This window comes from Phoenix dactylifera, chromosome 8 (assembly GCF_009389715.1).
Source record: "Phoenix dactylifera cultivar Barhee BC4 chromosome 8, palm_55x_up_171113_PBpolish2nd_filt_p, whole genome shotgun sequence".
In the NCBI taxonomy this organism is placed as follows: domain Eukaryota; kingdom Viridiplantae; phylum Streptophyta; class Magnoliopsida; order Arecales; family Arecaceae; genus Phoenix; species Phoenix dactylifera.
The window spans coordinates 21547254-21563251 of record NC_052399.1 but is presented as its reverse complement, the minus strand read 5'-3'; the positions used below and the strand labels follow the sequence as shown (position 1 = coordinate 21563251).

Sequence of the window (15998 nt, the reverse complement as noted above, 5' to 3'; positions counted from 1 at the left end):
CAGAAGGCATGCATGCTTTCATGGCAATGGGGTTCCTACACTCTCTTCCTTGTAGATTGGTTCCTTCCTTACAAGCAATCATCCTTCTCGCCTGCATGGCCACCTTAACAAACCAATCCTCTCTTGTTCGCATCCGACGATCCTACTCAACCTCCACCGGAGAGGGTATTGCTCTCCAATCCTTCAAGTCCCTACTGTCAGATCCTGGCGACGCCTTGTCCTCGTGGAGCAACCGGACTCTCCATTACTGCGATTGGTATGGCGTGACTTGCGGCAGCCACCAGCACCCAGAAAGAGTGACGGCCTTGGAGCTGGACTCGCTGAACCTGACAGGTTCCATATCCCCCTCTTTAGCCAATCTTACCTTCCTCAAGAGACTTCACCTTGCCGGCAATTACCTAAATGGATCCATCCCACCTGAGCTTGGCCGCCTGCCTCGCCTTCTGCATCTCAACCTGAGCTACAATGCCCTTGAAGGAGGGATCCCGGCCTCCCTGTCCAATTGCTCCAAACTCCAAAATATTAGTTTGGGCAACAACAAGCTAAGTGGGTGGCTCCCCTCCAGCCTCGCCCAGTGCTCGGACCTCCGCAGCATCTCTCTCGAAGCTAACCTCCTCATCGGAGAGATTCCTGATGAGCTCTTCTCTCTTCCAAAACTTTCTTCGCTAAATCTTGGCACTAACGAATTTTCTGGTCTCATTCCACCTGGGATGGGGAGGAGCCCTTCGCTCGCTACTGTTATGCTATCAAACAACAGTCTTACAGGAATCATTCCACCTTCTCTAGGGAACCTTTCCACCCTCACGTATCTCCTTCTTAGTCAAAATAGTCTCACAGGACCCATACCACCTTCGCTTGGTAATTGCTCCAAACTGATCTCTCTTTATCTAAGAACAAACAGATTGGAGGGGGAAATTCCGGAGAGTCTTGGCTACATCACAAGCTTGAAATATTTTGACTTATCATACAACAAATTATCAGGCATGGTTCCCTCTTCTCTGTACAATCTCTCGTCCTTGGAGTTTTTGAGTTTGGCATCAAATCATTTCATCGGAAGGCTTCCACCCAGCATGGGCCGCACCCTCCCTAGACTCCAATATCTTTGCGTGATGGGGAACCAGCTGGAAGGACCTATTCCACCCTCGCTATCGAATGCTTCGAACCTCCAACTACTTGATCTTTCTCGTAACAAATTTAGTGGACCCGTGCCTTCGAATCTAGGACAGCTTCAGAATCTATCTCGCCTAACACTTGGGTACAACCGGCTCGAGGCAAGGAATGCCGGTGATTGGAGTTTTCTTGCTTCTCTAACCAACTGTACAAATCTAAAATTGTTGGATCTCTCCAGCAATGCTCTTGCAGGCAATTTTCCCAGATCTATTGCAAACCTCTCCACGCAACTGGAAAAGCTATTGTTGCCCATGCTTCAAATATCAGGGCAGATTCCTCGAGAGATTGAGAATCTCAAGGGATTACAGGAACTCGATCTGAGTTATAACCTTCTCGGCGGCAACATTCCTGGTACAATAGGGAAGCTTCACAACTTGGTTCGATTAACTTTGTTTGGGAACAAATTTTCAGGGCCAATACCAGCCTCGCTTGGCAACCTCGCTCAGCTTGAAGTACTCCAGTTGGGACGCAATAATTTGCAAGGAAACATTCCAAAAAGCTTCATAAATTACATGCATCTAAATGTGCTGGACCTTTCCCAAAACCAGCTCGGTGGCACCATACCGAGTGAGGTTCTCAGCATTTCTTCTCTTACAAAGGTCCTCGATCTGTCCCATAATTCTCTGGCTGGGTCCGTACCATCGGATGTCCGCAAGTTGAATCTTCTTATTCTTCTTGATATTTCTGAAAACAAACTCTCTGGTGAAATTCCTAGTGCTCTTGGTGATTGTGTGACCTTGAATGACCTTTTCATGGAAGGAAACCTCTTTGAGGGGCGCATTCCTTTGCAGTTGAGCAATCTGAAAAGTATCCAACGGCTTGATCTTTCGCGCAACAAGCTGTCTGGCCGAATCCCAGAATTCTTCAGTGACATTGGTACCCTCCAATATCTCAATTTATCTTTCAATGATTTTGAGGGTCCGGTACCAGTTAAAGGTCTCTTTACAAATACGAGTGAAGTTTTTGTTCAAGGCAATGATAAGCTCTGTGGGGGTGATCCAAGGTTGCTGCTTCCTTCGTGCTCGAATGCAAGAAAAACATTTGCTTCACTCAAAAATATACTCATAATTGTCATGGTAGCTCTTAGTTTGATTGTTCTGCTAGCCATTCTCTGCTGGAAGAAATACCCAAGAAAGAGACGCCCATCTGAGTCTTCATCAGGGGATCAATATAAATTGGTTTCTTACGCCGAACTGCACAAAGCAACTGATGGGTTTTCTTCTGTCAATCTGATTGGGGTCGGGAGCTTTGGTTCTGTGTATAAAGGAATTCTAGATGCCTACGACAAAGTTGTTGCAGTGAAGGTACTCAACCTCCATGAAAGAGGAGCTTTGAAGAGTTATCTAGCTGAATGTGAAGCCTTGAGAAATATAAGGCACCGGAATCTCATCAAGATCATTACTACATGTTCAAGCATCGATCGCAGTGGAAATGATTTCAAAGCTCTAGTCTTCGAGTTTGTGCCAAATGGGAGTCTAGAAGAATGGTTACATCCCAAGGTATCCGACAGTTGCGAGTCAAGGTATTTAAGCCTTGCTCAAAGGTTGGACATAGCCATTGATGTTGCCTTTGCTCTAGAGTATCTTCATCATCACCATGGCCCGACTCCGATTGTTCATTGCGATGTGAAGCCGAGCAACGTTCTGATTGACAACGAGATGTGTGCTCACCTGGGTGACTTCGGATTAGCAAGGTTTCTACGTGGAAACAACTCCGCCTCAACTCAAAACCCGAGTTACTCGATCGCATTAAAAGGATCGATAGGATACATAGCTCCAGGTAAAAATTCTGAACTTGCATCACATTTTTTTCGATTGAAGTCTTCATGAAGCTTTGGAAACTTACTATACTATGAACATCTAAATATGAATTGCAGAGTATGGCACGGGCGCCAAGGTTTCTACGCATGGAGATGTGTACAGTTACGGGATACTGCTGTTAGAGCTGCTGACAGGAAGGAGGCCTACTGATGATATGTTTAAAGATGGTTGGTCGCTTCGTAATTTTGTTGAGATGGGGTTCCCTGAGAGAGTAATGGAGATAATGGACCCTAGTGTGCTCTCAAGCATGGAAACTGGCAGTCTGAGTGAAAGCATTGTTAGGGAGAGAATGATGGAATGCTCGGTCTCCATGGTTGATATTGGTCTCTTGTGTTCACAGGAAGCACCAAATTTGCGGCTGGATATGCAAACTGTGGTCAACAAAATGAGTGCAATTAGAAATGCATTTGCAATGTAAGGATCTGATGAATAGTTTACTTGTCTGTCTGTCCAGGTGTGAGTTCATGGTTCGAATAATGAGTTCTTTTTTCTAACAAGAAGTAATGTGTTTCACTAGCCAAGTATTACTACTGTGTATTTTCTTTTTGTAACAATTATGATCAGTAAAATATTGGAACAATTTAGTTACAGCACCCTCTGCTAACCGGAACCGAGAAAACGCAGTCACATATCTGAATTTTAGACAGGAAATGAGACCAACCGTTAGCAGAAGAGTAGTGTCTGGCAAGCCATCAGATTGTTGCTAATGGGGGTCTAATGCAGGAAAGAGGCTTTGGTTAGAGTTTGTGCTCTAAGCTATGCCCATCTAGAGATTCCTGCTTTAGCCATTGCTATTTCTCGACCAGTGATTCATAAACGGAATTTATCATTGGTTCCTTCTCTCCATCGAATATCGGAAAAAATAATAATAATGCCTAGGTTTTATGATTGCAATTAGTTTTCTTTTTGTTTTCATGAAAGAGGAGGGCATAGACCACCTAAACCCGAATTTATTGATTCAGATAGAAGATTACATAGCGGAGAAGAAGAGAGAGATTCACAAAGAATTACAGTGGGATGTGATATGAAAACACAAAGAGGATACAACTTAGGAGGAGGTAGCAGAAGCTTCAAAATATGATCGGCCTCAAAGTAACAAGGCGGACTCCAGTCGATGGCAGGGGGAAGAGTATCAAATTTCAGAAAGAACCTGTAATAGCCAGATATTACAGGGCTAATGGGCCCGCCTGAAGAGTCTGGATTTATTGCATTTGTGTACATGAAGAGAGGCCCGGACATATCAAATTAGGTTTGGCCATTTGGTAATTGGATAACCTAGAGTCCAGCGACCATGGTAGAACAAGGGCCTCTTCTTTGTGTGTGTGTGTGTGTGTGTGTTTAATTTTTTTTTTTTTGGAGCAGTTACATCAAATCAATCTAATGTGAATACAATCAGAGGCTTCAGAAAATAAAATATCTCTAAACTGAGCAGAGAGAGAGGTAGTCAAAGTGTTCTCCTAGATCAAGGGTCATCCAGTCCGCTGCATTATTCGCCTCCTGATGTTCATGGACTACATCCTCACCTAAAACATAAGAATCCTATCCTTTCTACCCATTTGTTTTTTATTCAGTAAGCCAGTGGCTTGACCGATTTGCAATTGATTGGTCCAAGTTACTTAGGATATGGGGTAAGCAATCCAAAAGCAAGAGGTAGACTTTTAAGCTCGGTACAAAGGTCTAAACGCTAACCTCTGCCAACTTAGTGCAACTCAAATAAGATTTCGGTTTAGCAACACATTGGATGTTATCATATCAGATTAGCTTGGCCGAAGAACTTTACACGACAAGTCAGTCTTTTGGAAGAACAATGTGATGTTATTAGCCAAATTATCATAGTATAACAAACATGGGTGGTCCAATAGATGATTGATAGCATGTGATTACTTTGGCTGATTAGCTTAATCAAACAGGGTAAGATATTTAGGTAAATGCATCCTCCGTTGCATTCTACACACGAACACGAACCCTATGCACACAGTCCGCATGGAGAAGTTGGCAAACTGCCATATTGTACACTTGATGATGCTCAAGGTATCCGCCTTGATCACTTCATCCATCAATATAGGATATATATATTTTTTTTCTCTCTCAAATTTTCAACACCCTGATGAAAGCATTAAGTTTGATCACACCAGGCGGAGAAATTTGTCACAGAAGAGATCATACTAGATTGAAATCGTTCATATATATGCTCAAAATCATATAACGTAGTCCATATATACCAAGTACAAATGGGCAAGATGCCGAGAGTAGTAGTCTTACCCCCTCAACAACATCATTGCTTCTCACTTTTATGGCCATTGCTAACAAAGTAACGGACATATTATAAGCCCCTTGAACTTTTTCGTCGTCCTCAATTGCATGCTTGGCGTCGTAATAGTGTAGCAGCGTTGCACCCGAGAGCACCGCCAGCGTCAGAGCCTGGGCATGCATCCTATAATCCACCACACCAAGCTTTGTATTAGCGCCTGGGCCATGCATCCTATACAGGTTTATTCTTATTATAAAATGAGATGATTTTTGTTTATGAATTTTTGAGGATGTGATAAAATTTCAAGCCTAGCATATTCTCTAGAAAATGTGTGGCCGTATCACATGACCAATCTGTGAGCGATTCTCCTGCAGCTTTGCAGCCAGCCTAGAGAAGCCGTAGAGTTATTTATCAGGACCCAAAGGGGAAAGCTCTGGTGCAGGAAGATGCGGGAGTTCATCTCAATCCAAGAATAGCTGATTGCAAGAGTGGAGGAAAATTCTCGGTGCGTGAGATGCAGCAAGTTATGAGGAGGATCTGAAGAATCTATTTCACGTTGAAATCACCATTTATCTCAAAAACTTAACCCGATAAAATAAGATAAATTTATTTTATATTTTTTTTATCGGAGGCACAGCTACGAAAGTGCCTACGCAGCGAAGTGGTTATTGGTTGCGGTGTTGGAAACAACTCGGGCAAGCGGCCATTTAATTAATAACTAATGCAAGGAGTGGAGGATGTCAAAATTCCCATCAGAGCAACGAGGATTGCAAAAAATAGTGAAAAGGAAGGAGATAAGAGAGAGCCCGTAACTCAATACAACAGCAACAACAGAACAACGCGGCAGCTTTAAAATTCCCAATTACCATTAGGTACACAGTACGCGTACAACAAAGCGAACATGACATCTTGATACGGCCGCTTATTTAGTTCATATGCCCATTTCAGGGCAATTTATGCGAGGATGTAGCAGTCGCTGCAGCCATTAGTATAGTAGCACACCTACGATTTTACTCTGCAGCTATGGGACCGGGGGTCGATATCCGATGCGGTCCGTGGCATCCACAGGCGTCTGGCCACCAGTTGCTGCATCCATGCGCCAACAGCAAGTTATATCCGTATTTAGATTTAACCAACAAGCAAGATATAATTATGTTTGGAATGTTTTCTTTCAGCGGAAAAGATTTTTATGGTTTCTTACGGGGGATGCACACTAAAACCTAAGCTTAGCTGATTTTGTTTTTGTTTTCTTTTCTTTTTTCAAGAAAAATATCATGGCAGCACCACTGCCTAGGTTCGAGCCTTGGATCTCTTCGAGATCGAGATGGATGCCAACCAGTTGAGCTAAGAATTGTGATGGATTCTAATAATGAGATAGATTCGATAGCATGGAATATAAAGCAAATATAAATGATGTTATAGCGATCTTCAAGAAAAGAAAAGGAAAAAAAAAAAGCATTCAACTTACCCTAGCTAAATGCTTATTTTTTATACATATGGCCCATGTCTTGGTAGAGTAGGGAGGTCAGGCATAAAAGAGCAAAAAAGAACATGATAGATTAAATTTACTTCTTGGGATGAAATATAAATCAGGCTCACTTGGTTTAACAAGCTCCCAAGCAGTTGTCCCGTTTGGAATGAATGAAGTGAAAAGGAGAAGCAGAAAGAGTAGGAGGAATGTCTTTGGAAGCATTTTCCTTTTATCCGCTCCACCTCGTTCTCCTGAAATATGACGATCCTTCTACCAAGCTCTGGCTTTTATAACGAACAAGAGTTGGGGCAGAACTGGAACCTCACATTCTCCAATGCCCATGGTTTCTTTCTTATCCTGTCCACTCACAATTTTGTCCATTATTCCTAGAATTTTCTGACTGCTGTCTGGTGTTGACTGACTTCTATGCTTCCGCCATCGACCCTACTTGCATCATTTACCTCTTGCGGATCCTTTTGGCTTAGTTTTTCTTCAGAAAATCGGAGGAGGCTTGCAACCGCTAGCTCATGGGCGGATGACTTGGTGGGGTCCATAAGTGATGGTATGGCCGCCTCGTGCCTACCTTCGGAAAGTTACCTCCGTCCCGCTTTACCGAATAATCATGTCTCATGTGACGTTGAATTGAGCTAGTCAGATCATAGATAATTGGAAATATTTAGCACGGTATTGGAAGAAAGCTTTTTATCTTCGCACTGTATCAGTAACGGATCACCATCGGTCGTGATTATATTTTTTTTATTGATAAGGTAAGACAAAAAAACCCATCCAGATTTTTTATTAAATAAAAATAATATTTACATAATTACTGAAAGAAAGAAAGAAAGAAAGGATTAGCGAATATTAAAGTAAAGTACCAATATCTTCTCAAAAAAAAAAAAAGCCTGAATCCTACCAAATAAAATAACAATTGATTTTTCAACAGCGATGAAAAATCACTATGGTGATATATTCTTTATTCTTCAACATTCTGACTCTAAGTTATCCTTCAACAGTGGTGATATATTCTTTATCTTTATGCAGATTTTTCTAAAGCCAGACAGCTGCTTCTGATTGCATGAGGAGGATCAATCGTTAAAAAAGCTAAGTTTTTTTAAAGTACTGACCGTGATCGATCATGATTACTTTTAGCACCAAAGAGATAAAAGCCTTAATTATTTCTATGCCGGTCTCCATACCATAAGCGATATCTTTCCTACCTCGGTATAGAGTCGCGGGAGCCTCCATGTTCTGCCCATGACCTCTTCCTTTTCATCTTCTCTTTAATTCTTTGGTTTCTTTGGATCCGCACTCATTTTTCCAAGATTCTAATAAAAGAATACTGAGATGTTGCATTCTGATGCGATGCTGCACTAGTCTGATTGCTCGGTGGGATCCACAGGCAATTACTCCCTTCGCACGTGATTTGCTTGATGTCATCGCATAGTTCACAGAAATTTACCATATAAATCTTCAATATTTTCTAAAAATTATATTTTATTTTTAAAATTGTTAAATATCTTATATTCATCGTCGAATGGGACTATCATCGATATCCTTTTAGGTATATAAAAAATTTCTATACCCTTGTAAATAAATCTCATATGCTATGCTGTATATGATAAAAAAAAATGATGTTAGAATGTGGCCACGCATGAATTGGTGAGATTTATCTCCACAAGCAAAACACGCCATAACACGCTCTGTTGATGGAACTTACATAGCTTGGTCAGATCTGATCCTCATGTAAGTCTCGACTTCAGTTCCTTTGCTTAAGTGCTCCGCTCTAATCCTTATTCCATAGAATTGGAACTAGACTGAGCCAGCTTGAGGCCCATCGGGCCGGACTCTCAGATCGGGCTACGAGCTAGATCAAAAAAATTTTGGACTTAATTCAAGCTTAAATATATAGCTCATATATTTTTTCATGCCAGGCTCGAGCATATCATTGGCCCAAGCATGGAGCCCAAATCTAGCCCGATAATTTCCAAAATAGCCCTGACATTGTTGCTTAGTTCAAAGCAGGTCTGATCATTATTCCCTCTAGCTAAGCACAATAAAAGGAGTGTTTGTGGGTGGAGTTTGCATTGTTTCAAGTTTCAGTTGCAGTTTTGTAGCTCCCAGGCTGTCAATTAATTGTTACAACTTGTTGCCTTTCTTTTCTTTAGTTTTTTAATGTAATCCCTCATATTGTGCTCCATGGTGTTTGATTTGTAAGTCTACCATTTTTTGGTCCATGTTTTGTGTACATTGTCATACCTCATGGTAGAGTCACTCAACTTGCAGGTAAAAGACCAATTTTGTTGGTCCTTCTGAGCAAGTGATTTATGCTTGTATTTCTTGGCCACTTCTGGCTCATCAACTTCTCTTTGATAGCTGATCAAGGTGCTTTTGCAGCAAGAATTTCCTTTCCATGCATATGCTTCTAATTTTACATCTGACGAAGGAAATGAGTAGCTACTTGGCACCAGCAAGTAAAAATCAGATAATTTTGAAAATGAAGTATGAAAAAAAGACTCTACTAATAAACCACAGTTGATTGTTAAAGAACTGGTTTAGTCTTGCCTGTCTGAGGTTTATCCAATTAGGTACTTAGTTATAAACAGCTCAAAAAATAGAAATGTCATTTCCAATTGTGTTATGAATTTGATTTTTTAATAAACATGTTTCTAATTATTAGATGGTTGCTAACATGGAGCTACATCATTTCATCAAAAAAATATTGAGCTACAATACGAGATATTGAATGATTAAGCTTCAATCAAATTCAGGCTAGCCCAATTTTTAGCCCATACAGATATTTCAGGCTGGCCCTATTGGGTTCAAGGTGGGCTCATGCCTAGGCAAGATATATATGGAATCTTAAATTCGGATCAGGACTTTTCAAAAGTTTTTCCGGCATGTTTCGAGACCAATTATCCCCCACCTTTATCGGGCTTGCCATCTTAAATCTAGTCTTGCTAATAAATTTTTTAATCTCATGTGCCAGATATATATGGAATCTCATATGTGGCTCTATACTTCCTCCCAGGGCCGGCCCAATCTTTAGACGACTGAGGCGGTCGCCTTAGGCTCCGGTCCAAAAAAGGCCCACCGTAGGAAAGGCCTCAAGGACCAAATGGAAAGAAAAAAAGGCTTCCCTATGAGATCGCCTTAGGCCGGCCCACTGTAGAAAAGACCTCAAAGACAAAACAACCTTAGGCTCCCAAATACATTGGGCCGGTCCTGCTTCCTCCGGTAACACGCGAAGAATCCATTCAGTTGCATGCCATCTTTCCAGCTTTCTTCCAACCGTGACAGCATCATTTGGCAGCTTAATCCGACTGCTGATTTTTTCTCTGCTCCCCTCTACCGTTTCATTAATTCTAGAGGCATTCAATGGAAAATGGCTCAGAGTCTTTGGAAAATCGAGGCCCCTTCAAAAGTTTTTGCCTTTGCTACTGTCTTCCCAACAGGATTAAAGCAAGGAACAATTTATAGAAAAAAACTAGAAAATATTTGGTGGTTGCCCTCTTTGTGTGGACCCTATGGAATCGATTAACCATCTCTTCATCTCCCGCCCCTTTTCAGCTAATCTATGGTATGTATTCTATTCTTCTCTTGTAATGCCCCCTCCTGAAGGTGATGTATGCAACCTCAGCAATGATTGGATCCATATCTTATTTCCTAAAGGACAGCAACCATCTATCTCTATGATCATCGCTGCCCTTTTGGAGCTGCTGGCAAGAAAGGAATGCACACTCATTTTTCTCAATAGATGCTCCTCTCCTGCTGTCACTGCCTGCAAATTCATGCATCTTCTAAATGGCTGGCTGATCCTCTGTGGTTCGAAAGAGTTACCAGGCTTTGGTAAGGTCTAAGGGAAATTGAAAAAGGATTCTTATATAAGATCTCTTCTGGGTGAACTATATATCATCCTTGTAGTGATGGCTTTTGCTTCTCTCCAACAGTCTCACGGGAGAGATCCCCCGATCATTAGGTAACAGCTCATCCCTCGCCTATATTGATCTAGCAATGAACAATCTGAGAGGAGGTTTGCCACCTTTCTTGGCCATCCCCTCAAGCCTTTCTTTCCTTGGGCTGTCTACGAACCAACTTTCAGGAGGCATCCCGTCTTCATTGGGGAACCTCTCCTCTCTCCAGTATATTTATCTTGCCAGCAATAACTTGGTGGGAAGCATTCCAGAAAGCCTATGCAACATCCCCGACCTACAAGAGCCGGATTTGACCATCAACAACTTGTCTGGCCAAATCCCAACTTCTCTGTACAACCACTCTTCGCTCGCTTATTTTGGTGTCGCAAGCAATTGGTTCTCCGGGACACTTCCATCGAATATGGGACTTACTCTTCCGATCCTCCAAAACTTGGTCATGCAAGGGAACCAATTCCATGGACCGATCCCAGTTTCATTATGCAATGCTTCCGAGCTTCAGATGCTTGATCTTTCCAATAATTCATTCAGTGGATTGGTGCCTTAATCTAGGATCCCTACAGAACTTGTGCTATTTATACATTGGCTGGAATCAGCTCCAAGCCCATGAATGGAGCGTCTTTTCTTCTCTAACTAATTGTAGCTTTTTGGAGAGATTAAACCTGCACCAGAACAAATTTGAGGCCGACTGCCTAGTTCGATAGGCAATCTCTCCACACAGCTTGAATGGTTATTGATTGGAAAAAAATTAAATATCCGGGCCCGTTCCTGCATAGATAAGGAATCTTGTCGGCCTAACCATGCTTTTCCTAGATCAAAACTTTTTCACAAGAGAAATTCCAGAGACTGTAGGAAAGCTTCAGAACTTACATGTGATGTACTTATCAGGAAACAAATTATCAGGACCGATCCTCTCTACTATTGGCAACCTCGCTCAATTGAACGAGCTTTATATGCAAGAAAATGAACTAAGCGGTAATATCCCTGCAAGCTTCGGAAATTGCAGAAAGTTGGGAGTATTAAACCTTTCCCACAATGCTTTTCTTGGAAGCATACCAAGAGAACTCATCAGCATTTCCTCTTTTGCACAATATTTGGACCTGTCGCATAATTATCTCACCAGGACCATGCCAATGGAAGTTGTCAACTTGATTAACCTTAATCGTTTAGATGTCTCCGAGAACTGATTGTCCGATGACATCCCTTCCACCTTAGGTGCTTGCCAGCTCTTGGAACACCTATACATGCATGGCAACTTTTTTAAAGGCAGCATTCCTCAAGGACTTGAATCCTTGAAAGAAATGGTGGACTTGGATCTTTCTCGAAACAACTTATCCGGGCCAATTCTAAATTTCTTCAAGTCTCTTTGTTCTCTACATTATCTTAATCTTTCATTCAATGATTGTGAGGGCAAAGTCCCAGAGGGTGGTATTTTCGATAATGCCAGGGATATAGGTTTAAATATAGAGCATATATTTTTTTTTCAAGCCAGGGTCGAGCATATCATTGACCTGAGCTTGGATGAGGCCCAAAATGGAACCCAAACCTAGCCCGATAATTTCCAAAATAGCCCTGACTTTGTTGCTCAGTCCAAAATAGGTCTGATCATTTTTCCCTCTAATTAGCACAATAAAAGGAGTGTTTGAGGGTGGAGTTTGAATTGTTTCAAGTTTCAAGTGTAGTTTTGTAGTCCTGGGCCATCAATTAATTGCTACAAATTTTTGCTTTCCTTTTCTTTTGTTTTTGAATGTAATCCCTCATAATGTGTTCCATTGGGGTTGATTTGTAGGTTTACCATTTTTTGGTCCATGTTTTGTGTACATTGCCATACCTCATGGTAGAATCACTCAACTTGCAGTCTAAAGACCAATTTTGTTGGTCCTTCTGAGCAAGTGATTTTTGCTTGTATTTTTTGGCTCAGGTGTATGGCATTTTCATGAGCCAACTTCAGGCTCATCAACTTCTCTTTGATAGCTGATCAAGGTGCTTTTATAGCAACAATTTCCTTTCATGCATATGCTTCAAGTTTTACATCCAACGAAGAGAATGGGGCAGTCACTTGGCACCAGCAAGCAAGAAATCAGATAATTTAGAAAATGAAGTATGAAAAAAAGAGTTCTCTATTGATACACCACAGTTGATCGTTAAAGAACTGGTTTAGTCATGTCTGTCTGAGGTTTATTCAATTAGGTACTTATTTATGAACAGCTTAAAAAATAGAAATGTTATTTCAATCGTGTTTAGAATTTGATTTTTTAGTGAAGATGTTTCTGATCATTAAATGGTTGCTAACATGAAGCTATATTATTTTATCAAAAAAACACAGCTCAATTTTGAGCCCATACAGATATTTCAAGCTGGGCCTGATCGGATTCAAGTTGGGACCAAGCCGAGGCTCAGACCAGAAATTTTCAAAAGTTTGCGGGACCAAGCCTAGCCTAAAGCCCGGACCATCCCGGCCCGTTTCCAGACGAATTATTCCCCCCACCTTTATCGGGCTCGCCATCTTAAATCTGGCATTGCTGATAAATTTTTTAATCTCAGGTGCCAGATATAGAATCTCAAATGTGGTTTTATACTTCCTCCAGTAGCATGCAAAGAATCCGTTCAGTTGCATGCCATCTTTTCAGCTTTCTTCCAAATTCCAATTGTGACGGCATCATTTGGCAGCTTAATCCGACCGGTGATTTTTCCTCTACTTCCGTCAGGTTAAATTGATATGCATATGTAAACCAGGGGCGGCCCAATACATCTGGGGGCCCAAGGCGAATTCAGTAAATGGGGCCTCTTTTTTTTAAATAATAATTTTTTTAATAAATATAAAATACTTAAAAAAATGTTATGGAAATAGATTGCTGTCAAGTACACTATTTCTACAAAGATGCATGAATCTAATAAAAGTCGACAAAAAGCCTCTTCAGTTTAATATAATTCTTGAATGAAAATATTAAAAAAAAATACTTAAAAAAAAAAGGGCCATGGAACTGTTCTTGGCAATACTGTTTACCATGTGAAGCAAGAGCAGAATAAAAGTAGGGTCATTATGGGAAATTCACTCCATCTAATTAATAAAAGTCCCATCCCACCATCTTCCCTTCAAGTGAGTACCCAAGCAGCCCCTGCAACATCACGGAACAGCAGCCATTCAACCCCCCCTCCCTCCTCTTTCTCTACCCTCCTTTTCTTTTGCTAAAGACCATCTCCCCCTTCAAGTGAGCACCGAAGCTGCAACTGCAACATCACGGCACAGCAGCCATTCAACCCCCTCCCTCCTTTTCTCTCTCTACCACCCAAGAGGGGAGAAGAAACCGAGAGGAGAAAATTAAAAGAATCTCCACCCTCCAAGAAGTCCATCTCCAATCCCCCTATCTTTCTTCCTGATGGCCCAACTGGATCAGGAGTAATGTGAGGGAAGGAAAACCAAGACCAAAACCAAAAAAGAGAAGGGATGAAAGATAAGAGTGGCTTCAGGTGTGTATGAAGCCAACCAAATCCCTCCTCTCTCTCTCTCTCTCTCTCTCTCTCTCTCTCCACCCAAAACAAAACTACTGTCCCCAACTTCCCCGATTGCCCTCTGCAGGCCAGGAAACCCTCCACCTCCCTTCCATCAAGGGGGAAGACTCGTAGCTAGCTTCTGCTCCCGGAGGCCTTCCATTGGCCCGGGGCCTTAGGCGACCGCCTCAGTCGCCTAGGGCTCGGGCCGGCCCTGATGTAAACGTATATGTATGTATACATATAGCTGATTGCAAGAATGGAGGAAAATTGTCGGTGCACGAGATGCAGCAAGTTATCAGGAGGAACTGGAGGGGAGAAGAACAAGATAGGAGAACGTGGTCAACTATTTCAGGGTGCATCATCGTAGAAAACGCAGCTACCAAAGTTCCCACGCAGCGTTCTCTGCCAGAAGTGATTATGGGTTGCAGTGGATCAGCCCAACTATGAACCAACATGCAACAATTCGGACCAAAAGAAGAAAAAGAACGGGATGCATGCACCTTTGTATGTGTTGGTCCGTAGATTGACGAGTCCACCAGCTCAGCGACACACGAAGGCTTTAATTTTTAAAGGGGATCCGGTGTTGGAAACAACTCGGACAAGCAGCCATTTAATAATTAATGCAAGGAGTAGAGGATGTCAAAATTCCCATCTGAGCAACGAGGATTGCAAAAAATAGTGAAAAAGAAGTGGATAAGAGAGAGCCCGTAACTCCATGCAACAGCAACAGAACGACGCAGCATCTTTAAAATTCCCAATTACCATTAGGTACGCAGTACACGTACAACAAACCGAAGATGACATCATGATGCGGCCGCTAAATATATGCGAGGATGTAGCACCCGCTGCAGCCATTACTGGTGGTACACCTACGATTTTACTCTGCAGCTATGGGACCGGGGGTCGACAATGGTAATAGTTCTTCTCGCACCTACGACGATATGGCATGGGGTGAACATTGTGAAGGGGAGAAGGAGGCACCAAGGGTAACCTTGGTGGCCGGACCGCACGATATGGGACGGCGCGCGTGGCATCCACAGGCGTCTGGCCACCAGTTGCTGCACCCATGCACCAATAGCAAGTTATATCCGTATTCAGATTTAACCAACAAGCAAGATATAATTATGTTTGGAATGTTTTCTTGCAGCGGAAAAGATTTTTATGATTTCTTACGAGGGGGAACACACTAAAACCTAAGCTTAGCTGATTCTGGCAAGGGTGAGAACATCTAGGGGTAGGATATATATGTAGCTGACACAGAATATACTTAAGCCCACTGTTTTCCTTTTCTTTTGTTTTTTTTAAGAAAAATATGATGGCAGCACCACCGCCGAGGTTTGAGCCTTGGATCTCTTCGAGATCGAGATGGATGCCAACCAGTTGAGCTAAGAAATGAGATGGATTCTGATCATGAGTTAGATTCGATAGCATGGCATATAAAGCAAATATAAATGATATTTTAGCGGTCTTTTAGAAGAAAAAAAAAAAAAAAAACATTCAACTTACCCTAGCTAAATGCTTATTTTTTATACATATGGCCCATGTCTTGGTGCAGTAGGGAGGTCAAGCATAAAAGAGTAGGAAAGAACATGATAGATTAAATTTACTTCTTGGGAGGAAATATAAATCAGGCTCACTTGGCTTAACAAGCTCCCTAGCAGTTGTCACGTTTGGAATGAATGAAGTGGAAAGGAGAAGCAGAGAGAGTAGGAGGAATGTCTTTGGAAGCATTTTCCTTTTATCCGCTGCACTTCGTTCTCCTGAAATATGATAGACCCTTCTACTAAGCTCTGGCTTTTATAACCAACGAGAGTTGGGCAGAACTGGAACCTCACATTCTCCAATGCCCATGGTTTCTTTCT

At 41.9% G+C, this 15998-nt stretch overlaps 1 protein-coding gene and 2 long non-coding RNA genes across 4 annotated transcripts; 1 reads left to right on the top strand and 2 right to left on the bottom strand.

Annotated features, from left to right (window-relative positions):
* LOC103721338 (receptor kinase-like protein Xa21) lies at window positions 1-3520 on the top strand. Its single transcript, XM_039129245.1, has 2 exons — window positions 1-2949; window positions 3047-3520. Exons 1-2 carry the CDS (start codon window positions 9-11, stop codon window positions 3406-3408), a joined length of 3303 nt encoding a protein of 1100 aa, XP_038985173.1. The 5' UTR covers window positions 1-8; the 3' UTR covers window positions 3409-3520.
* A 2534-nt stretch (window positions 3521-6054) lies between these two features.
* On the bottom strand, window positions 6055-7252 carry LOC108511809. The gene is made up of 2 exons (XR_001880233.3): window positions 6841-7252; window positions 6055-6327 (listed from the first exon to the last, which is right to left on the bottom strand). It is a non-coding gene; the product is annotated as an uncharacterized LOC108511809 (long non-coding RNA).
* Window positions 7253-15426: 8174 nt separating this feature from the next.
* On the bottom strand, window positions 15427-15767 carry LOC113461895. 2 transcript variants are annotated; one of them, XR_003384159.2, is made up of 2 exons: window positions 15643-15767; window positions 15427-15540 (listed from the first exon to the last, which is right to left on the bottom strand). It is a non-coding gene; the product is annotated as an uncharacterized LOC113461895 (long non-coding RNA). The 2 variants fall into 2 exon arrangements; XR_003384160.2 differs by having other exon boundaries at window positions 15427-15521.
* Window positions 15768-15998: the final 231 nt, after the last annotated feature.

What these genes read in the sequence shown, in the direction of transcription:
- LOC103721338 (XM_039129245.1), top strand. Translation starts at nt 9, where the DNA reads ATGCATGCTTTCATGGCAATGGGGTTCCTACACTCTCTTCCTTGTAGA. An exon ending in GATAGGATACATAGCTCCAG is followed by an intron (nt 2,950 to 3,046) that starts GTAAAAATTCTG and finishes TATGAATTGCAG; the next exon opens with AGTATGGCACGGGCGCCAAG.